This window comes from Rhyacophila brunnea, unplaced genomic scaffold (genome assembly GCF_057557595.1).
Source record: "Rhyacophila brunnea isolate RB1 unplaced genomic scaffold, BYU_Rbru_1.0 scaffold_1, whole genome shotgun sequence".
NCBI lineage: Eukaryota > Metazoa > Arthropoda > Insecta > Trichoptera > Rhyacophilidae > Rhyacophila > Rhyacophila brunnea.
The window spans coordinates 23,177,243-23,202,743 of NW_028232751.1; the positions used below are offsets into that span (position 1 = coordinate 23,177,243).

General features: G+C 29.6%; 1 protein-coding gene across 6 annotated transcripts in view; it reads left to right on the forward strand.

The window, feature by feature from the left end:
• The window catches only part of Rdl (Resistant to dieldrin), a 105,112-nt gene extending 80,736 nt beyond the window's left edge, over positions 1–24,376 (forward strand). For 2 of the 6 annotated variants that reach the window (XM_085942249.1, XM_085942256.1), the window contains exons 5-10: positions 6,937–7,019; positions 10,640–10,777; positions 13,314–13,598; positions 16,928–17,100; positions 18,447–18,584; positions 23,665–24,376. In XM_085942249.1, coding sequence (XP_085798375.1) covers positions 6,937–7,019; positions 10,640–10,777; positions 13,314–13,598; positions 16,928–17,100; positions 18,447–18,584; positions 23,665–23,829 — 982 coding nt within the window. In that variant the 3' untranslated portion in view covers positions 23,830–24,376. Of the gene's footprint in view, positions 1–6,936; positions 7,020–10,023; positions 10,162–10,639; positions 10,778–13,313; positions 13,599–16,927; positions 17,101–18,446; positions 18,585–23,664 lie in introns of all 6 variants that reach the window. The other 4 variants (XM_085942271.1, XM_085942279.1, XM_085942287.1 and 1 more) reach the window with 3 other exon arrangements.
• The last annotated feature ends 1,125 nt before the right edge of the window (positions 24,377–25,501 follow it).

Consider the following 25,501-nt stretch of genomic DNA (forward strand, 5'->3'; position numbering starts at 1 on the left):
ACGTGCATGGAGTTACTGTCGGGGATTGTTTTTATCTTAAACTTTCATAACAATAACTGTTTACACGTAAAGTGCTTACTGTCTCTCCAATTTCATTCTTCAAGAGTAAGCGGGGCGTGATGGTATCATTTTATAGTACTATCTGACAGGTCGTATTGAAAATCGGTTAAGCTCTAAATGCGTAGTTCATTTTTTTACCGGCATGTTCGCCCCTACGCTCTACTGCATAGGCGCAGATCGAAAATAATCTTACTTGCGCGTTGAATTCGGAACCTTCCAAACTTATTTGATTCATGCACGCAATCTTTCCAACTGCAGGATAATACATGTTGTTCTTACTGTGCGCAGTAAATCTATGCACGTGTAAACGGGGTATTATTATAATTATTGATCATACTGTCGATTCATTAATAAATTATTAATATTTCTAAAAGAGATTGATTAATTAAAAAAAATGTAAATTTAGACCTACTTAGTATTAATCCTACTAATATTTAAGAGAATAGAAGCATTAAGATAAACTTGTAAACAATATAATAATTAGCTTGGTTGATTTCCTCTCACCAGTAAACTGCTAACAAGCCTTAACTACATCTACCATCAACCTACTCAAGTGTATAACATATGCTAATTTGATCTTCTAATTATTTTACATGATAATAATAATAGTGACGGCGTGTCCATAGATTAGAAAACCAGAATTAATGTATTCAAGCTTGTTCAGGTAACAAGATATTAGTTAATTAAAATCCAAATCTTAATCATAATAAAATATTTTTAGTTGATTTTATAAAAGTGCGGGAGATGGAATATTTTACTATTTACAAAGATTTTTTTTCATTTGAAATAAATGTTTTATTTGTATAAATAATATAATAATTTGTATTATTTATATAAATAAACTCAACGACCAATAAGATATTATTACTGTTAACCCAGTATGCTAAAAAATATTGATTTCTTATTTACTTTAAATTGAATAGTATTAAAAAGTTTATCATTGAATACGTCACCCAACATTCACATATTATCAAGAAAAATTTGGCATCTTCAATGCAAATCACTTGGTTTGAATTAATAAGATTACATGTATTAAAATCGATTACCTCTATTTGTTTTTTTTTTTAATATCTTATGTTATTCCGATTTCATCTAATCAAGCACTGATTATTTAAACCAGAGATTGATTGCAAAATCGGTTATATTCATCACTCACCATTTTTTTAATATTTTTCAACCAACGTTAAACACATTTTTATATATTTAATAAAAATTTATGTTAAGTATTTAATTTCACAAATTGCGTTTTCTTATTATTTACGAACACTTGATCGAAAAAATATTATACTAAATTTCTAGTACCAAATATGTTTGACGGTTTTTTTGTGAATATATAGGTAGCCGACTTTGATACAGAATGGAAAATTTTAGGTAACGAGTAAGAGGCCATCCATGGACTGAAACCGTATGCGGTTTAGATCCGTGTGCCTTACTAAACTTATGATTTTTGTTCATGAAAATATATTTTCACTAAATTTGTAAGTGCAAGTGTATGTTATAAACGGATACGATCAGATCCTTATAATATACTTTGTGGTAATATATTTCCATGACCAGAAATGATAAGCTTAGTATAGCACACGGTTCAAAACCGCATACGGTTTCAGTCCATGGATGGGCTATAAATATGATAATATGAAGATTTACATAATATTATAATACTTGGATATATTATAACAAATTATTCTATATTTTTCTAAAATAAATTAATATCTCATGCCAACTGCTAATTACTACTAGGCATATATTATATTTTATATATACATATTATAATAACGTACCATTTTCTATCAAAGGATACTTTAAAATATTTTACTTTACTTAATAAGAATGCCAAAATCAATTATTCAATAGACTTGAAAACTAATAAAATGGATATTTTATATCATAAGTTGTAGGATATAATAAGCAATAAGAAATTCACAGAGTGATTTTCTTTTATATGTACGTTTGGGCATATTATATTTTAAATGCTTCCTCTTACTGAGATTAAAAATAATATTCTCAAACACACAATTGTACGATCGAGGGTAAAGTATGAATTGTAAAGAAACAAAAGAATTGGTCACTTCAGATTTAAAACGGTCGAACAGTTTGCTACAATCCTATGCATTCACCGCTATCTTTTTCCACAGAGAGTAGTATTTTTTCCGACGCATTCAAAACAAAGGGCGTCGCGTCCGCTCGATTCCCCCTGATGCCACTCGATGCTCCTCGCTTTCTAGCCTGGGAACAATCTTAAAAGCCTTTTTCTATCACAGCGTTGGATACAAAAAAAACTCATGTTCAGGCGCGTAGTTACTTATAAATAATAAGAGTAACTAAATAGTATTGCCACAAAACTCATTTTAATATTATGAAGGCATAATCACTAGATCAAAGAATCAAATGCCATTATAATCAATACTCTATAAATATCTTCATGCAGTCGATATTGCTAAATCTTTACTTGAGGTAGGTTATAAAATTATTACTGAATGACGTGATATTATTTTTATTATTGATTTCCTAAATCAATTTTATTTACAATGTTGTTCTTCACATATGATATTATGAAATGATAAATCACATTTTTTTCCAATATTTTACTAATTCAGTCGTAAGTATTAGGTTCATATTATCTTTGGCCTGACAAATTCACATTTTATTTTTAATGTATATTTAAATCTAGAGCATATTGATATCTAACTTGATCATGATCATGATGAATTCAATTATTGGTTGATTTCTAAATAAAAAATAAACACGTTTACTTCAAAAATCAAGGCTTTTAACATTGAAATGAGAATTTTTGCATTTTTTTTCAAATGTTATTTTAATATAATATCTAGTATGCCGAGTAAGTGGCCAATATCCATTGCTTATAAAAACAAATAAACAAGTAAATATCTACATTTTATTGTAGAGTTGGTGATAAAAAATTACCCCTCCTGCAGCTTTCTATAAAGCTTTTAAACATAGGCACATTATTTCTACGTACGCCATTATTGGCGTCGGATATTTTATAAATCCTACGAAGAGAAGACAATCTCTGCAGACAGGGAGGTTCATAAATTATGTGTAAAAGTTGATTGGATGAAAATAATGGTGCATTTCTTGACGTGAAATAACTCCTCTGGGATAAAGCTCAAATAGATAAATTTCCCGACTATAATGCCGACGTGTTGACATTTTCATTGTTTGCAAAAAGTCAGACGGTGATTCATTGTACAGTCCATACAAAAAATAATAAATCGAAACACTTCTTAATGTCAAAGTCAAGTACCTTTCACCTTTAAAAAAAAACAATAAATCAAATAAATAAATTCGCGATATAATATTTTCTGTGTTATTTAATTTACAAATTGTTTTTTGATAATTTAATTTATAATTAATTTAAAGTTATTATTTCTTCCATTTCAGTAGTTGATTCGTATCACACAGTAGAGAGCAAATAGGTCTGGTCGTACATATCCATAATGCTGAAAGACACAAACTTGCACAGTGACAGACAAAAGATGCCGTTCTCTACTGTTCCATTTCTAAATGGCTATGAAACGAGGTCACTACTCACGCTCAATATACCATTACGCTCAATATACCATTTATTCTCTTATATAATTTTCTATCTAAATAAAAACATCAACAAAATAAAGTGACAAATGCTTTTCTTAAATATTTACGTAAAACTGACCAACATAATATTAGGAATCTGTGTGATATAATAATTTATATCTGTAAAAATAACTTACATAATATATAAAGACACTCTAGTCGGTATTTTTGACTTTGTTATGCATGTTAAGTAAGTTTACAAAATTATATAATTGGTAATAAAACGTGTCACATCTGTTATATGTCACTAATATATAACATACATACATAGTCACCTAAATAATAAATCATCATACACGATACAAATAATTCATACTTTGATCAAAGTGTACTATTTGATTTATAAAATATTGCAGAATATTTACGAGGTTGTCTTTGAAAAAATGTTGAATTTTTAGTACATTTTTTGCATATTTCAACGCTGATACTGATAACAATAAAATATTAAACGGATGTTTTTCCTCTCTCTTTTTCTATAATATTATGTAAGTTTTTTATAAAGAATTTTATCGGTTTTCCTGTTACACTATTTTTTTTTTAAATTCAGTTATCATTTGGTTAAGAATATTCACCTGACTTGATATGTGTTTGAAACCCATTTATTGCTATTTTTTTCTTATTCTAATATATACCTATAAAATACGTTTCTAAGACTTTTCAAAATTATATATTCACATTCATAATATTATAATACTTAAATAGATATTCAACGTACGGTTTATGCAATATTTCGATTTAGATAATTTATAATACAATCAATCTGCCTCCTTGCAAAGCAACTCAATAATTGGGAGTATCATCACTTGCACCGTTTTAGCAATCTGCCACTATCCTTCCATAATATTACGCCAGCAAATTCAGTTTTAATGACATCATGATGCAACGATACATTACTAGATTAATGGAACTCACGTCAATATTAGTATTCATAACACCATCAGTAATTTAATCATTTTAATCGTGATATTGACATCTATATTATTGCTTATAAAGTTTTATTACTACCTACACCATAACATAAATATTGAAAAATAATATTTAATTATATTTTTCTTTTTCACATATAACTATATGACTTAGTAAGTAAATAAGGTTATGTTGTACCTTCCAGGTAAAACCAAATTAAATTGGTTCCATAAATGTAATATGTCAAGAAAGTACTAAAGTAAATTAAGTTATTTGTTTATTTAAGAAACAAAACATTGTGGACATAACAAATCAAAATTCAGAACATTCACAATATGACATTTACTTTATAACAAAAATATTACTCTCACAAGAGAGAAGAAAATAATAAAAATTAAAATAAACATAAACAATTTTATACGATAAAATAATGTTTCAAAAACAAAATGCAAAGTACATCGTTGAAAATGTTTGTCTTTAAGAATATTGGTTTAATTAAAAAAAAAATCAGTATAACTTATACATATATTCAAATTGCATCGTGAATCATTCCTGGTGCGTGATGCGTGGAACATTAACATTTACTGACTAACGATCTATTTCTTATTAATTTAGTTGGCATTTACATACATAATAAAAAAAATCAAAAAAAAAAGATAATATAAATTTTAGGCAACTTGAAGAACCTTTTTAATGGTATTTACATATTTCATCATAATAATTTACCTTTTGTTGAACTTTATCAAAATAATAACAATAAAAAATTGTGGGTACATTACTACATGATATCGATTATTTTCTTGATTATGATAATATTCAAAATATTTTTTTAATTGTTGCCGTTAGCTTTAATGTATACAATAATAAACTATTGCTGACTAGATTTAGATGTAACAAATAATTATATTATGAAGACAGGTCTACGACGTAGAATAAAGCTACGCCACACCGTAGAGTATGGCTACGCAAGCTATCCGTAGCAGCGTTTTTACTCTGTGTATTATATTAATAAACTAAACTAGGTACATATAATAAATTCAAGCAAATTTTTAAAGATTTCTATAATGGAAGAATTTTCACATAAATATTCATGATAAATTTGTAAAATATAATGTACAAAAATTCTCATTATTTACTAGAAATATTTTGGCAAAACACTTACTAAAAATTGTTGGAAATCACATTTCAGAGAATATTATTTTTCATCTTATAATGACTTTTTTGATTTAAACTCTGAGGGCTTCCTCACGAATGGTTACTATATATATTTTCTAGGTATTGTAAACAATTCATCATCATCAGCCTGGACATATCCGTTGCTGGATAAATGTGTTACCAAGCACTGCTGAATTAAAACATCATAAATCAAACTAGCAGCCTCTACGCATACATTTTAGAAGTTTTCAACATGTATGTGACTAAATTGTCTTAGTATCTATATCAAAACTTGAAAAAGAGACAATAGTTATTCGCGTTCAATTATTCAAAAAAAAAAAACTATATTACCTAGTTTATACGATTCCAGCCTTTCATTTGAAAAGAAACATTATTCTGATGTTTGCTGATTTAATGTGTTATTATATACCTTCATAATAATATAATATCACGAAATAAGTTCGTTAGATAAATGAATTCAGTATAATAATTTTATTCTAGCTTAAATTACTTAAAACGTCCTCCGTAATATTGGTATAATAAGATTTAAGATTTTATACTTTTAGATTTTTCAGATTATTAATTAGTAATATACTTTAAATAGTTTTCATAGGTTACTAATTTTAAAATTAATACAAAAAATATTATAATATCTATTAAATGCTACTAAATTTATTACTATGTATATATAGAAATCTATTCAATAATCATAGTATAATAATATATCGTATCAAAAGAGAAACTATTTGTTTTATTATTAAATTAATAATCAATTATATAGTACTAATACATTAATATACTAGTTGTTTATAATTGGAATATATACATGGGTAAATACTAAAAATATAATTACCAGAACATATTTATTTTAATTAATATACTATAGTAAAAAAATGTAGTATATTATAATAATATACTGTGTATTCTAAATTTTTATAATAATTCACTTGTATAATATTGCTATATTTTTTTATGAATACATACTTAATTATTAAAAAAATAAATCTTTTTCAAATATAATGTATACTCGATAATAACGTGTATAATTAATTATAGATAATATTGAAATCGATTAATTTAAATAGCGAAATATTTAAAAATAGTTTTATTAATTGAAAAAAAAATCGTATTGACTATAATTATGTCGACTTAACTGTGTGAGGTTTTATTTATTATTATTAACTGTTTGTCGTAATTGTTTTCATTTTATTTCATCCATAGATTGACTATAACAGCGTCATGCCCAATGAACTTGCAGTACTTTCCTATGGACCGACAGCTATGCCACATAGAAATCGAGAGTTGTAAGTATATTTGATATATAAAAAGTCCTTAATCTTCGCAAACAACACTCCTAGTATCACAATGGTGGCTGTATTTTAATTTTGAGTGTCGCACATGTGCACAAAAATGGAGGGTTCGAATCCCGCCTTAATCATTATTTCGGTTGTATATTTTTCAAAAACTTTTGAAACACATGGAAAGTCGAAATTTTTTAAAATCATTTTTGAGAAAATAATTTTTGCAAACAACATCATCAATATCGGTAGCTTAAACAAGAATTATTTTAAATATTAAAATTTATTTAAAAAAAAATTAATTATTCAAAAAAATATGTAGCATTTTATACTTACGATTAATAATTATTGGTGATAGGTTGCATAGTTGGAACCGTGTCTCATAATGATTAAGTAAATAGTAAAATCGTCATTTAGAGATGTAGGCACTAATTGTTTTTTGTCGTTAATCTTGTATGTTTTTCTTCAATTAAATTTATTCACCTTGTTATATATACTTGATTGTATGTACACATTAATCTATTGCTTGATACTGTATGTCATATCAACAATGTCTTATAATTTCATTTCAGTGCAATTTGTATTTTTAAAAATTACTTTCTCAATAATGCCAATGGACACAGTCTATTTCTGAGAAATATACACTATGCCAAAATTTAAATAATATAAAATATGTGTCCATTGCTTTGAAAATACTACCGAACTAATTCAAACCATGTCTAAAATATGCTTACTTTAATATATGCCAGAAATATTTTACTATATGTACCTACCCTGTTTAAAATAATAATAATATATTGTAAATTTCTCCTCTGATTTGTAAAAACACATGATTCTGCGATATTTCTATTGAGAAGAACAACAAATTGAGTTATATTTTTTTTCGTTATTTTCAACATTCAAAAATATCTTTTCGTAATCAATATTATCTCTCATAATTCAAATTTTTTATTAAAATTTCACCATAAAGAGCTATTATTATACCATTTTGGTGACAAAATACTCTTCTAGATATCAATCAAGAAATTTTTAAAAATAACATTCAATAACGTTTTTGTAATTAAAGTAATTAAATAACTAAAATATATTTATTAAAATGGCATTATATCATGAACCAATAGTTACAATAATTAATTCTATTATATAGTTGGACTGGTGTCGACCTTTTAGGTATTCTAACAATATATATTATGTATATATATTTTTAATTTTTTTAGCTTGTTATTTAATATTTAAACTGTGTCCATCAATTCATCAATCCATGTATTTATAAAAAGAATATAAACGGAAATAGATAACTCAATCTTAACATACCTTTCTGTGAATATTTATACTATCTCTATATTCCGGAAAGATGATATATTTTGTAATCAATAATCAAAATTATATCTAGCAGGGTATCCGTCGAGAATTGGTAAAATAAAACGAAATCTCTTTAACATCGTTTAATTTCTAATGGTCATATGTTCATATTTATGTATAATTTTGATTATATTCTGGTTTGATTTGGTTAAATGTCGGTCTCCTTCTCGAATACAGCACCCGCGGAAGGCAGACTCTGTCTATAGGATAGCTGTGTCTATAATGACGTGACCAGTGACCACTGAACCAATATTGCGACATTATACCGCTACAATAGTCCTTTACTTCCTCCATCTCACCTCGAGACTTGATACATTTCGCTAATTAGAGTGATACCTAGCCAATCGATTAACTACTATATATCGCTAAACGATACCATGCACTTTTGACGGCAATCTCTTATTAACATTGGTCTCCACAAAACAAGACGAAACACGGTTGGGAGGCGAGGTCATTGTGAAAAGAACAAGTGACAAGTTGACTATCGAACCCGCTACTGATTCGACGAGCGAACCACTGAGATTTGCCCGAGGAACTGGGTCTGCATAACATACGGAGAACCGTACCTTGCAGACGGGAAGGCAAACAAAATACAACACCTCATTCCAAATTTTTACCTTAGTAGTGGCAATGGAATATAGAATACATATTAGCATTTACGTTTGAAAACTTTGACGAAAAGATAACGAAAATCGCTGCATTGTGCATCAAACCCTTAATGTATGAAGTAATGGTAAATGGTAATACTAAAGTGAATTGAATCCGCCAGAGGGTCCCGGCTGTAGACCGCGCGTGAAACGGCCGCCGAGGTCGTGGCGGAAGTCGCCATTTTGTGGATTTCTAACAGAAAAGATACAACATTATACCTCAATCTCATTTGAAGCATGTTGTTTATCATCGGAGCATGCATGGCGACCACTGCCACATTTCCTCGCACGCTTTTTCTCACCGCCCATCGTGTTTGTCACAAATATCACTTTATTGTTATAAGCCGCATGATTTGTTTTATTTTATATTCAATTTGATTTTGCTGACTAGCTATTTTGGCTTTGAATCGCTATCAAGCTTTGCACGGCTGAGTGAGTGGTCACTTTTCCTCTTAATTAAGTACTTTATCTTATTATTTTATTTCAGTAACGTATAATTTCTTTTTTGAACTTTTATTTACAGATAATTGATTATTATTATTATTATTATTCAGAGTTTTGATTTGTCAATTATAGTAAAAGCATAAGTTTTAGATAAACCTACATCATTTATGATAATTTTCATATTTTATTGAAATTTCCATGCCAAATGTAGCTTTATATTTCTATCATCCATTTAAAATCCGGTTCGGAAGTAAAATGACACGTACCTGCGTCATATAGGTATTTTGTTGCCACCGATTGCTGAATAATTGAGGTGTACGACCAATTAATGTCAATTGAAGAGTTTGAGCTTCCGATCCGGATTGAACATTGAACATACCACACCAGTAGAGCCGCAATGAAAGGGTTTCCTCGGAAAGCTTTTCATTGGTCCGGGCGAGCGGGCGCAAGTCCGGATGTCCGGTGGTTTAATTACTTAGCCGTAGTGAGGTAAACGGTGTCATGTTGTAAATGTAAATGACGGCATTTTGTGTGTTTGCTCTCGTTTGGCTCTGGAGTCGGATACACAATGCGCGATATTCGCTACTTCTGGCGGGACGGACTCAGTAGCGTGGGAATGAGCAACGAAGTGCAGCTACCGCAATTCCGAGTTCTGGGCCACAGGCAGCGGGCGACCGAAATTAATCTGAGCACAGGTACAGCCGCGGGCGTGTCGGCGCACGTGCACGCTCGCCATATAAGGAGGCCGACATTAGCTTACCACGCGACCCCCTCCCGTCCCCGGCACACGTATGTATATACGTGTGTGTCGATCGACACACCGCATCCACACGCCACACACCACACTCACACACCACACCCGACGCGGGGCCGACTGCGCCCTGTCGCGTCGCATTCTCTTCATCCGTCGACGCTCGTCAGTCGGCTTCTTCGGCTTTCAGCTTCATAATGATTCATTATAAAAAATTGCACATCTATCAATTTATTTATAATATAATATTATACATACATAAATATTTTTTTTTCCATTGTTTTGTTCTTTATTCTCATTTCGGTTTAAACGAGTAACTCAAATCGTACAGAAGGTAAGTGTAGACCCCCAAACCCGATAATACTTTCGCAAAACCCACTAAAATGGGTCCGGGGTTATTTATTTTCTTGAAATATACACAGTCGGCTACACCATGAGGGATATCCGCTATAAGTGGAACGAAGGGCCCAACTCGGTAGGCGTCTCCAACGAGGTGTCACTGCCGCAGTTCAAGGTGCTGGGCCACCGACAGCGCGCCATGGAAATCAGTCTGACCACAGGTAAGCCCGCGTCATTACACAACAACAACCATCTACTTGGTCGAATCTTATATTATCTTCATCATCTGCAAAGTTCAAAAAATATATCAAGTTCCTTCCGAATCTCAATCTCGACTTTGATATACAGTTTTGACCGACATCACTCTCATTTACCAAATTAGTTTAACATAATGAAAATAAGAAAATCTAATAGTTTTCATCTAACATTATAAACATATTAATTTTTGTTTTAAATTTAAAAAAATGATATTCACTAGAAATTATTATAGATGAAGATACATCAAACACAAAAAAACAAAATCTTTAAAAAAAAACATCATGTTTATTTTAATCAGATCTGATTACTTTATGCCAGATTCACGATCATCATAAGCAGCGTTTGGTATGTAAGCCGTTTATTAGACTTGCATATAAAACAGTCGACATTTTGCGTCTATTCATAAGCAACAGTGGGGAAAATTATGCTATTATATCAAGCATATTGTAGCTTTAGCATAGTTTCTTATTTTCATTATTTTATTTCAATTTATAAACATTTTTTCAATGGAAGAAAACATGCGAAACAGACTCCGATCATATTTTTATTATAATAATGAATACTACTTTAAACAACATTCACACTCTAGTGGCTCTAACGAGGACGTTTGCCACTCTATTCTCAGCTTTGTAATTAATTAATTATCTTAATTGATAAAAGTAAAACAGGCGTAATGCGCTGTAACGAGCTTTTAGAAAATGCCAGCGGGACTCGAATGTTGTGTTTGTTTTTATGCTTGTACTATCGAATGGTTTTATTTCTTTCCAAATTAAAATCCAATTTCATCTCCGTAGCATACCTGTGCGCATGGAAGTTTGCCCTTAATTTCAAACATTGGACGACCAATATTAACCATTAAAAAATATTAAAATACACATTTAATTTTACGAATATTTTCGTATTTTTTTTGGGAGATATTAAAGAAGATTTAATTATTATGGCCAAATCTCATTCATTTGTCTGTAGTATTGTAATAAAATTAAAATATTAATTTCACAAGCATTGTATTTTTTTCAAAACCGAATACGATTGTTTATTTTCAATCAGTTCCAATTAAAATGCGGAATATGAATGTTATTATATTCCGCATGTAAACATTTATTAATAATAAATGTTTTTTTGTATGCTCAAGTTGTCTATTTATCTAGTGTCGGGAATTTTGCAGCGTGTAATTACATTTTCTTTTAATTTGATTCGCTGCAATTATTCCAGTTTAAAGCTTAATTCCGGATCCTTTTGCACAGCACATAGCACTAAGCTTGTTGTTGTGCTGGACAATCACAAATACACTGCGTTATGTCATAACGGACGGCGAAGCTGTGTACATATTTAACTATAAAATATTGAGCAAATGTTGTACCCACCTGTGTGCTGTTTTCTGTTGACACTTTCATTAAATCTGTATTCACTACTTAGTCTCATTACTTAGAAACGTTTAATCACACGGAGCACGAGTGAATGTGCTTTTGTGACGTCTATATTTCCAACACTTTCAAAGTGCGTTTGATAAATTTTCATTAGAATAATGCATTGATTCTAAGGCGATTATTAAAAAAAATATTTCTTTCCGTATACACATTAAAAATTTTAATACTGGATTAGAACAATTAAAAAAATATATTTTAGTCACATAATATATAGTCTGAAGCGCGAATGAAAAATAGCATTGTATTGATTTGACAGTTTTAAGTTATGGGACACGGAATAATTTTTACAACTTAATTTAAAAAAAAAATTAAGGGGAGAAATATATTGAATATACAACGTGAAACCAAAAAAAAAATATTACGGAAAAAAGTTTGAATAGTATATATGTATTTAAATTAGAAAAAAACGTATTATAAATGGGTTACTAATTTAATAATAGAATAAATAATATTTTACGTAGGTACCTAACAATAAAAACGTTTTTTTTTATAATTACTTCAGTTATTTTTCGTGTACCTGAAAAATTTTTGGTTCCTAAAAGTATTTCCAATATCTCTCTCCCTTTGATATTTTCTTCTGTATAAATAAACTGATCAAATATTGAAGCGTTCAATACAGATGAAATCCCGTTAGAATAATAACCGATTAATATTAATTAAAGCTAAATATTTTACGCCGTTAGACTTGCCTGTCCGTGGTGAGTGCGTATGTAGGGGGACGGTCGGGGATTTGGATGGTCCCCAATTATATTAATAATTTTGTGAAATTAAGAAATGCGTTTTAGTACACCGAAAAAAAATTGTACATATACAAAAATAAAATCAAGTACCTATAATATTAAGTATTATAATAAAGATCGAATGTAGAAAGTATTATTTGTCAATCAACATTGTCCTTTATTGAATATAAAATATATAGAAAATTTGGACCGTCCCCGATATAGCTAGAGTTCGTGGTATTGGTTTTAACAGGATTTGACCTGGCGTTTATAATTGGTTCAATTATAAAGGAGAAATTAGACGGTTTTTGTATGAAACTAATTGGTTGTTTGTATTGATTTCGTCGCCTTAGGAAATTACTCGAGGCTGGCGTGCGAGATCCAATTCGTCCGCTCGATGGGCTACTACCTCATCCAGATCTACATCCCGTCTGGTTTGATCGTCATCATTTCCTGGGTGTCGTTCTGGCTGAACAGGAACGCAACCCCTGCGAGGGTGGCCCTTGGCGTCACCACCGTGCTCACCATGACTACCCTAATGTCCTCGACCAACGCTGCCCTACCCAAGATATCATACGTCAAATCGATCGACGTCTACCTGGGCACATGTTTCGTGATGGTTTTTGCTAGTCTACTGGGTAAAAACACAACAAACACATTCAATGGTTTTACATGTTACAATAATATAGTTGAATAATTGTACTCTGTCCCTGGTGAATTGCTGCCATGCACTTTACCAGGGATAGAGATCTTTGGAAACGGCTTGGGGAGACCTTCATCCAGCAGTGGATCGAATTTGGTTGAAGATGATGATGATGATAATATAATTGGTTTTACATGTTACAATGATGTAATTAACCGGGGCGTGGCGTGGCGTGGCGTGGCGTCGTTGGGACAACGCATGATAATTCAATTCTTGCCCACTACACGCTCTCATATTCTTGTTATGCAACTTGAATACATGCCCCCGTTTGTAGCAGAGAGGGATGTCCAATCGCGTTGGTCGGTTCGCATCACCGTTTGGACGCCAGTCCCGCTCTGCGACGAAATGTTGGGGAGTTGTCGAGCGGCAACTGCCACACATTTTCATAAATTAAATCATGCAATACTGCGTTTCATGGAAACGTTCAAGGCCATCATCTCTCCATTCGAGGGATTGTCATAAATTCTAAAGTATTTGTCCTGAAATAGTGCTGGCTTAACGGGCCGAATATCTGTCAATAACGAAACTTCACATAGGTAGAATTTACTTGGGTGGTTCACCAATTTAAATTTGCAACGAATTCCGCTTGACGGGCGCTTAATTGCGCTCGGAATTCTGTCAAAAAATAAGGCTCAATTGTCAATTGAGAATATTTTTGTAATATCTTGGCTTCACGAGCATTGCTAGCTCAGTTGAATAAACGACAGTTTCGGTTCTGTCGTGTAGTAGACAAGACACCACTGTCCACAACATGACACTCGGGGCCCACTACACGACAAAACCTAAATAGTCTTTTATTCAACTGTATGATTCTTTTTATTTTTTGTAACTGTGGAAGCATTAACTGTGTCAGATTGAATTAGATTGTAACACTAAATTGAAATAAATTTTGTCATCCATTTGAGTCTCCATTATTGCCGGCCCGGTTTCAAAATGTACATTTTATTTGTTCATGGGAAACATGCTAGTGCGTTCCTTGAAGAATAAACAACTATATATTGATTCCGGTCGGCTAATAATAAAGCCTCGAGTGGATGATATAAATTTGTTTCAGATATGCAAGGGATTTCCGTCAGGATAGAGTGGGCTGGAGGGTATGCTTTGCCAAGCCGTGGCCACCCCGCTAAGGGTATCGGCGTCACTGTTACAGTTTAGAGACTACAATCTTTTTCAAATAGATTAAGAACACGAAAATGTGTTGTGCAATTCTACATATTTAGGTATTAAGCAACCCTGTTTTCCCCTTTTGGCATCATCGGGCTCCTAGCTGATGATGCCTAAATTCAAAAACACGATCGTTTAATATCGAAACCTGTGGAATGGTACAAAACCTTTATTGTGATCATAATTTATGTGAACAATTGATTCAAATTATTTATCACCATAGCAAAAAATAAAGTATTGTAAGGTTTAAATGCGAATGCTTATCATCATCATGTCCTTTGACCCCCATGTATAACAATGGAATAAATTCATTCCTTTTGATTCAAAAGGAATGAACTTATTCTCCCAAATCAATTTCCTTTTGATTGGTCGATTTGTTCTCATTTTGGTTATGCATTAGTTTTGTCAACATTATCCTCCATGTTTTGCATTTATTAGGAAAATAAATATTTGCACAACTCAACTGCGTTGGCTTGCGCATAATATTTTTTTTCATTGTAGTTTTAAAACACTGAAAGTTTTTGCTGTCAAAATACCGTTGGAAATATTTTATCCGAATTTTTCAAATGAAATTAATTTAACAACAATTTTATTTAATCAATCAATATGCACAACGATCACAATAAAACCTAAAATACCTAGAATTGGCACGATTTTCGGAATGTAATAACTATATCTGTTCTTATTTTCGTTGTACAATAATATAAATATAAAAAAGAAGTAATATAGCAAGTGCTATCATTTTGTATTAATTGCTCATACTACTGTATCGTAAAGAGGTAAATTTACAATTGCTGAAAAATATATATAATTTAATTTAATTGCAATTTTTCGGTATTGAATCTTTTGACAACATACAAATAATTAACAGTGGTAAATATTTTTAAATAACTTTTAAGCTTCAACTATCCGAAGGATAAATAAATACATAATTAGTATAACGCGGTGATATAATAAATAATGTGAAATTATTATATTTATTGTATTGTAATAAATTCATCGTGGTTAGAAATAGAAGAAAAAAAAAACAGGTTTTATCACCAATTATTTCGGATAGTCGATGTTTTCTGGTTTTACAAAGCAAATATTATATATAGCATTACGTCAAAAAATAGTTTAGTTTGGATATCTGCTTTCTAGGTCATCTGATATCTACGTGCGCATCTTCAGACATATCGGACTAAGGCTACTCATGGACCTTTGATTGAGAGGGACGATTATAATATTTATCGAGCGGTTTTTGAATAATTACTAATCGATCCAAAAGTGTTCAAGAGTCTTTCTTGTTAAACAAAGGTTATTCTGATAAGAGCACTTAACATCACAAATATCTTTGAAATCATCCAAAGTTTGTTTGTTGAAGCGAACTTGTGATCAGGGTCTCATGATTTGCCTAGATCCAATACGTTTGCAGTACTATTTAAAAAAAAAAAAGTGTTTTAATATTTTCAATAAATATTAATCATTATTATAAATTATATTGCTTGCGAATTTATCAATAATAAAAATGTGAACTGCTTGCGATGATGCTTTCGACAACCAACAATGGAAATATCAAGATATTTATTAGTATTACTGCATATAAGCGTAAAATTTAATTACACTTTGTAGTGATGTGAATATATTATAATACTTCGAATCAATGATTTAATAATTTAATAATGCAATGCGATTTAGATATTTTGACCGATACCTAAGAATTGTTAGGGATCATAAGGGATAAAATTATGTTACACGAATCTCCTCGGTATGATATTATATCTATCTCCTTCTGATATCGTGGGTCCATGAGATATAATTACGCTGTAGAAAGAGTATGTTTATTGACTGTGCGTTGACTCACATGCGTTCTCAACTTTTCTCCACAGTGTTGGAAGATTCTAAAAAAAAAACTAATTTTGTCAAAATTAGTCTTGCTTAAATAAACGTCATGGAAGACGTATCTTCAATAGTCAGGACTCTTTATCTCGCTATTTTTGTATTTTTTTTTTTCGTAAATCCACCCGTAATTAGAAACTGTAAATATATTTGGTTGACTTTTCGATTAAATTTGTCTTTAGATTAGGTATACGTGATGCCGTCATAACGGTTATTTTTCAGAATATGCAACGGTCGGTTATATGGCCAAACGGATACAGATGAGAAAGCAGCGATTTTTGGCTATTCAAAAAATAGCAGCTGAGAAGAAAATGCAAGCAGAAGGACCTCCTCCGGGCGATCATGGGTCCAAAGGTGGCACTATGAGTCGGCAAGGACCCCAAGGAAGATCGTCTGTAAGTATATAACAAAAAAACACCGCAATAATTATGAAGTCCGGACAGAAATAATATTTGAGGCGCACATCTTTACTGCCAGCATGTTGGAACTGTTGTAGAGCACAGTCGATAATTTAAGATCGAATTGGGAGCTGAGGAGCTTAGGCTTGAAACCCGGTCCCGGTAGGACGAGCAGATTCACACATCTCAATAGTCGTTGTAATTACTTATCTTTGTTTTAAACAATGCTTTGTAGTTTTTGCACGATTATTTATAATATATTTCGAAGCGTTCATTGAACGAAACCCATGAAATGGTGGCAAATAAGATGTTTTTATTCCAAACTGTTATATATTCTTGTCCCTTGTCCAATTCTTATTTTAGCAAGGTGGTTTGGCGAGCAGAGTAAGTTGAGTATAATCAAAATTTTCTTTACCATTTCTTTTTATTTGAGAGGAATCATTTTCACCCCGACAACATTTTTTTCAGGTTGGTATCTCATTTCAATTAATTAATATTGAAAATGGAATGTTTTTATCATTTTTTTTATTAAAAATTCACTTCAAGTTTTTAATATTCATTCAAATTATTTGACAATAATACATCATTCAATGCTTTTAATGATTTCGAAAAAAAAAACAATATGTGTATCTTATACCTACATGTATTATTTATTATTTTATTTCATTTGCTTTACAAAAAATACCACTTATATACATATTTTTTTCAAATATTTCAATTATGATACTTAGGAATAATTAGTCCACTTTTGTATTTTACAACTAATTCTATAAAAAGTATAAAACACCTTTTTATTCATTTTACATTGATGCTTTATTGTTGATCAAAAGCATTAAAGCCATTACACATTTTCTATTTAATTATAACAAATAGTAAGTTTTTACTACAGCTTCTCTTTTAGAGAATTAATATATTGTTTTACAATTCGTTTATAATATGCAAACGAATCAATATTTCCTTTAGAAAATGTCACAACTTTTAGTCAACAAAACTATACTTACACAATAAAATCTTCATAAATTTTATTTGATTACATTATTTAGGTGTATAATCTAATTTTATAAAAAACTTGTAACGTCTTTTGTACTAAATCGAAATTCAAAAATGATCACTGAAAAATTTTGATTCTGATTTTAAAAAAAAATGGATTTTAGCGGTCATTCAAAGTTAATTTGTATACCATTAAAACAATAGATTTCGATTTTTGAAATACATAATCTGGAATGTAATGGTTGGTTATTTTTGTTAAAAAGACCTGACACCCTATAGTGCCATTACTCGCGCCTTTGTGAAATGAGGCAGCGCATATCCACAGATACTCGTTAGGGGAACGCTTGTTCCAGGAGGTGCGGTTCAAGGTCCACGATCCGAAGGCGCACTCCAAGGGCGGCACCCTAGAGAACACGATCAACGGAGGGCGCGGAGGAGCTGACGAAGAGAATCCGCCCGCGCCGCCTGCTCACCTCATACATCCTGGCAAGGTAAATAATAATCCCATATCCTCATTCACACCTTAAAACCAATCCAAATATTACACCTTCAAAATTTCATATCCTCTTACCTAACCTTACCTTACCTAACTTAACCCAACCTTATCTAAAGACTCGTTACATATAAAAATATTACTGACAAAGTAAATATTATAACAATGTCAATTTCATTTTTTATCTGGAACATTGCTTTTTATAATAATATTATGATAACATTCACATCAAGTCTTTAAATTTTTGTGATGATAAATTCTAAATTTTATCGATTTAAATAATAATACATAACTTTAATTCATAAATTATATCAGTTTCTGTAATTTTTATTAAAAATTACAGTAATTTTTTTAAGTTGTAGAATTTATGACCGTAGAGTTTTGTGTAAGTAGTTTATAAAAATGAAACATTTGTTTTTATTTTTCAAATAGAAAATATTAAAACAAAAACCTTTTGTTAAAAATTTATAATTTTTACTAAACATACGGTTTTATGATATATTCCTTATGTATTACGTATGTGTACATTTTGTGAAAATAACACAGTTGGTTTAAAATATTATAAGTCTTGTTCAGTACCCAATAAATAATTTAATAGTGGGAAAAAACATGCTTCACAATATGAATGACTTAGTATTTTATTACCATAAAGAATCGATTTTTTTAAATATGTATTTAATAAATCTTTCATTTTATGACTCAGAATCATTTCATTCAGTTAACAAATTTATATTCCTTTAAAAGAAAAATATGTTGAACTCGCTAGTATTAGTGCATTCTAAAATTATATCAAAGAATAATATTACTACAGTAACATATTAATTTAATGGTTTCATTGGTAAAATAAAACTTATTTAATATCATATAAATAAATATTTGTTTTCATTGATATATAATAATATTATATAAGTAATATATCAATAATAATACTATTAATTTACGAATAAATTATGATGTAAAGTAGATAATGGAAATATTATTTGAAGTTATTATGTCACCATTTTTTACAGTTTTTAAAATATGGAAGGATTATAAGAAATAATACAACCCTCTTGAATGAGTTTAAATTCACTTAATATTTTTATAGTTTATTGTTTTTATTGTCCGTTATTCTTTTTATATTGTATTGCTTGAAAAAGTGAAACGTTTAATAGAAACGGTTAAAAATCCCCATGAATTATATTTCCCCACAGATAAAACTTGTAATATTCACTCACAAGCACATAATATAGTGGGCAGGGCAGTTTTAGGTTCGGTCAAAGTATTTATTTCATATTTAACATTATATTGCTTTAATGTTGAAATATGAATTCATCTTAAACCTCTAATTGCTATGAAACTTTTGCGCAAAGCTGTTATTATGTCTTTTCAAATTGGTATTTGTATATTAATATTATAAACAAATTATATTATAATATATTATTATAATTTACATGCAAGCTTTTTTTGTTTTTTTAACTGTTTGTATAATTACGTAATATAAATTATTTTATGATTCTTAAATGTATATTATATTTTTTATTTTATGCAAATATTTTCAAAACCATATTTACCTTAATTTTTATAATGTGCTATATATTTTATTTTTATTTTATTATTACATTTTTTGTATATTCTATTCACAGTATTTGCAATGCGTTCCTTAAATACTAAACACTAAACACTAAACAACAAATTGCTTTTAATTTTTTACATCGCGTTATTTATTTAAAAAATATATTTTTGCTATGACGTGTGTCGATTTAATGAGATTATTGCTTCAATGTGGTATGTATTTCCTTTTTTGATGAACATGAATATATTTTGATTATTGCACTAAACAAATATTTGCTAAAAAATATTTCACCAACGACCGCAATTTTGCTAAAAAAGATCAATACGGTATTCAATTCCATGCTATTGCTCATTAAATATTCTTTGCATATCTCTTATTGCGGGCTGGCTATTCATGTGTTTTATATTTATGCCTAACTAACAATTTAATGAAATGTTATTTTTACTCAATCAATATTTCATACATTTCTGCAAATAATATTTACCTACGTAATTGCAACATACGTAATGCCCACGGTGGCCGCGCGGCTTAAGCGTTGGACTATAACGCCGTGGGTCCCAGATTCGAATCCTGGGTCTGGCAAGTACACATATTGTTTTTGAATTTGTCGGTGTCAGGGTATGGACCTAATAGGTTGAACAAGTGGCTGACATCCATTTCTCGTAAAAAACAAAATCTGTCAATAAAAATCTCTACTCAGTGGAGGCCCATATAATCCTATTAGAATCGGACATGGTCAAAAGAAAGAAAAAGAAAAAAATTGCGACAATTTATTGGTTTTTAGAAAAATAGCGTTATCAGTATTTACCAACCTGAAATTCATGTTATTTAAATTTATTTTCAAAATCTTAGTATTGATTTTGAGTTTTATTTAACATTTGTTATTTTCATTGCCATTATTATTTATTATTCGCGCGTTTTATTTTAAAATTAAATATTATTTTTTAAAGCATCATTTTTATTTATTCTAAATATTATTTCAAATTAATATTCTTCAAACACGTCAGCTATCCAGAGGTGATTTTAAAGGACTATTAAGTATGGATTGCTTCCTATAAAAGTCTGTATCGTGGTGGAATATCGGGGTAAGTAATTTATTTTAACATTTTATAAAAAATTAAATAAAAAAATCCTTCACAATCATACCATAAGATAATAGCAAAAGTGAAACAATTTTAAGCTTTTTATATTTAATAGTTCATTTAATATCACCATAGCAAAATCTGGAATAATAAAACAGCAAGTGAATTGCTTTGTCGTCTCAACCTAAACTGTCTTGCCCACTATTTTCTATTACGTAATAATGACTGAAAATAATAATTATTGTCATGTTACAAATCTAATAGCTTTTATCTGGAGAAGGGAAATACCTGGAGGTATTATCTAATCGTAATTATATAGATGTGATACATAATATACTATTCGTAAAATATAAAGTTAATCGACTAATGGTCTTATTATAAAAAGTGGATTTAATTTATTTACTGTTTTATAATAATTTAAACTTTAACTTGGATCAATTATTGATATTTGTTAATTCAGCAAAATTTTTTTTTTTTTAATATTTGGTTAATAATTCATAAATTCCTTTATAGCGTTATTTTTATTTTTAAATTCTATATAAATTCTAGTGTGAGGTAATAATCTACATACGTTATATTATTGACTCCTAGTACATTATGTATGTCGATAAAACCTTATATAAATTCAAAATTGAAAGAATAATTCACAAATGATTCAAATAACAAAATACTCAATGTTAGTAAGTCGTAATAGTTTTATATTAAATATTTAAAAAAAAAAACAATAAATTTTATCAGAAGCTAGTTTAGAACTACGATCGATTTCAACAAAATTATTTCATATTTTTGGGTAAGTTTACGATTTTTATATTAATTAAAATATTTAACTATTTAACTATTAAAGGAATATATATTTTTATAATCTAAATACTAAAAATGTCATATTTCATAATAAAATATACTTTACTAAGTTTCAATTCAGTGGCTTAAGAAAAAAGATCATTGATCAAAAATAACTATAAATAATTGGACCTATGTATCTACAAATAAAAATATTTATTTTCGTATTCATGATCGAACAATAATAAATACAAGAACGATTTCGTTAAGACATAAATACTTTTTTAAAAAAATTTCCAAAATTAAGTTTCGAATAATTTGATCAAAATATCATAGACCAATTTGAAGGTTATTTTTACATTGAAAGGTTTGTGTTGATGTTATTTGAGCAATATCATAAAATATCCACCAATAGCTGGTATTTTACAAATAGATGATAAATTTAAACTTACACGTATAACAAATAACTCTAAATTATTATTACAAAATTTGTAACATTTAATGTTTTAATTCAGAACAGTGTAATATAATATAATTTAAATACCAGTTATAGTTTTGGAATAATTACAATAACAATGAAACTATTTTAAATAATAACATTTCCTACAGATTTTTCATGCATTGATATAACGCACCATCGCAACTAAACTGCCACAATCCAAAATCGTCAAACAGAGAAAATCAGCTTTGAAGTTTTTACCTTTCGCATTTTTGTACTGTGTTTTTGAAATATATTGAGATATTGAATGAAGTTTTGACTTGAATTTGATGACTTAGAAATATGAAATTTTCGGTACATATACTATGAACAATGAAACGTAGGAATTAACTCAAAACACGTAAATTTGAACTTGTGGCGGTTTAGTTGCGAGGGTGCGATAATTCCTCAATAAAATCACTAATATAGTTTAATATCTACAGACAATTAACATGCCAGAAATTTCACGTGACACACACGATTTTATTTTCGTTAGTATTCACATTGCCAGGTACGTAGCGTATCGGGACGTAGTACATTTTCGATCAGCAGTGTCAATATTTAAATATTAATAATTGTCCGCTGCATTATATTTTCCACATGAGAAAAACCCGAGAAACACTTAGAAAAACTTAATACGTCAAATATACAAGATTTTTATTATTACATAAAGAACTAATGGGCATGAGTCAGTATCATTTTGTAGATAATATAAGATAAGGGATGAAATTAAGCCAGTGATTCTCGTAAAAATGACGTATAATTTGTAAATCTTTAGGTATCGGTATACCTAAATTTCATTAAATATAAATTCACTCATATATGTAATATTGAATTAGAGAATACCTACTTCACTGTCACGTTGTGTATCTGTAGATTTACCTCATTTTTACAACTAGGTAACTCGATATTATAATATATTGTTTTTTTACTACTAGATGTAATGCTCTTACATTATTTTCTTCTATACGTAATATAATCAGGAGAATAACTAAATTTTGGTGATTACAAAATAATTAATTACTTTCCATTAATATTATACACTGTAGTAAGTACACTGTCCAAAACTTAAGTTATATAGTTGTATTGAGGTTAATTAATTTAAATCTATCATAGTATATTAGATCATTTATATTTTGTCCAAATGTTTGAAAATATGTCATAAGTCTTTATCTTATCTCAGGACATCAACAAGTTACTCGGCATCACACCGTCGGACATCGACAAGTATTCCCGCATTGTGTTCCCGGTGTGCTTCGTCTGCTTCAACCTGATGTACTGGATCATTTATCTCCACGTATCGGACGTGGTGGCTAGCGACCTGGTACTCCTGGAAGAGGACAAGTAGAGGCGCCGGCTCCCGAACGGGGGACCGCTTCTGATGCTCACGCAACCCGCAAGCCTGCTCGTAGAATTGTTAGGTGTCTCTTATTTGGCCGTCTTTTGCCTTCGCCAAGTTTATCATGGTAACTCAAACAAACCGGTATAGAAGTAACTAACACACAGTATCGCTTTATAATCTTAACCCATCGTAATATAAAATGAACCACCGGATGGACTTCATGATTAATCAAATAGTTAAAAAAAAAAACATTATAAATACAAAAAAGATGTATCAACATACTCACCAATAGGGTATTATAACTATTGAACGATTTGACGTCAAATTTTCCAAAAACATCACTACTTATAATATACCGTGTATCGTAAAAATGATAACAAACATTTTATAAAGTATTCCAATTGAAAAATTAATCATAATGTAACCAATTTAATAAATTATGTATTTCTAAGGGTCAATATTAAGTTATACATAAATGGCTTTTAAATTTTTCAAGCAAGTATGAACGATTACAAAATAGCAATAAGCCAAAAAGCGGTATTGTGTGTTGATTATTTTTTAAGGCATTGTTTGGTTTTTAAGGAGATTCTTAGCGTTAGAAAAAGCCCCATTTAACAGATGCTTTGCCATAAACACACATGCTAGAGTTCAAAAATTAATCGATAAACTTTATTTAAAATCATTTTTTTTGCCTGGTATTTTTAACATGTGTCCGTTAATTTTCCGTTGATTATTGAGAAATATTTTAATTATCGTAATCTAAATATGTTTTATCAACAAGCCAATCTGTTTGTCAAGTGATGTCTTCATATTTTTTTGTGAAAGCTTCAATGACTTTTATTAAAGTTTTTTGCATGACTATTGTTTGGGTAGTGATGTGTATATTATGCAAAGACTCGTTTGTCAAAATTGGCATTATTTATTACATCAAATACTTTAGTCTTTTTTCTCCAACTTACTCATTTACATTTACTACATAGTTTCAATATAATACATTATATTTATATAAATGGTGTATTATATAAAAATATATTCTGACTTATATTCTTTATGTAAATTGTACACTATATAATATTAAATTTTGAAATATTCTCAAATAACCAACCGATAATTTATTATTACACAATGTTTAATTATTGCTATATATGGTGATTAACATGTTTGTAAGTGGCCGATTATATATACCAGTAGTCAATGCGATCAATAATTCAACACTGTTCGACAAATTCACTAGCACGTGTGTGACAGGCATATTTTTGTAGTGCGTAAAGGAAATTCTTAACTTTTTGAGAAGTGCAAATTACTGAATTATTGTATTCAATATTTCATAATATATACACTGTGCTTGTATTCAATTTAACAAGCAATAAAATGATTTTATTAAATTAAGTCATTTCAGTTTTGACTGAGTATATGATAGCGACGTAAATGTAAAGAAACGGAAAAAAATATTCATCGGTGGGGGTTTTTAACACCTTTATAAAGTATGCATGGTTAAAAATCGCGGAATGTATCGTGAATGTTTCAGTAATAAGAATTGCATAGCAAAAAGTTGAGAAAATCTGTCATTGTCATGTAGATAGGTAGGAGAGGAGGTGCACAATTTCATTAGTGATAAATCTGGCAAAATAACAAAAAAAAAACTCCATAATACCAATCTTTTTGCACCAATCTATGA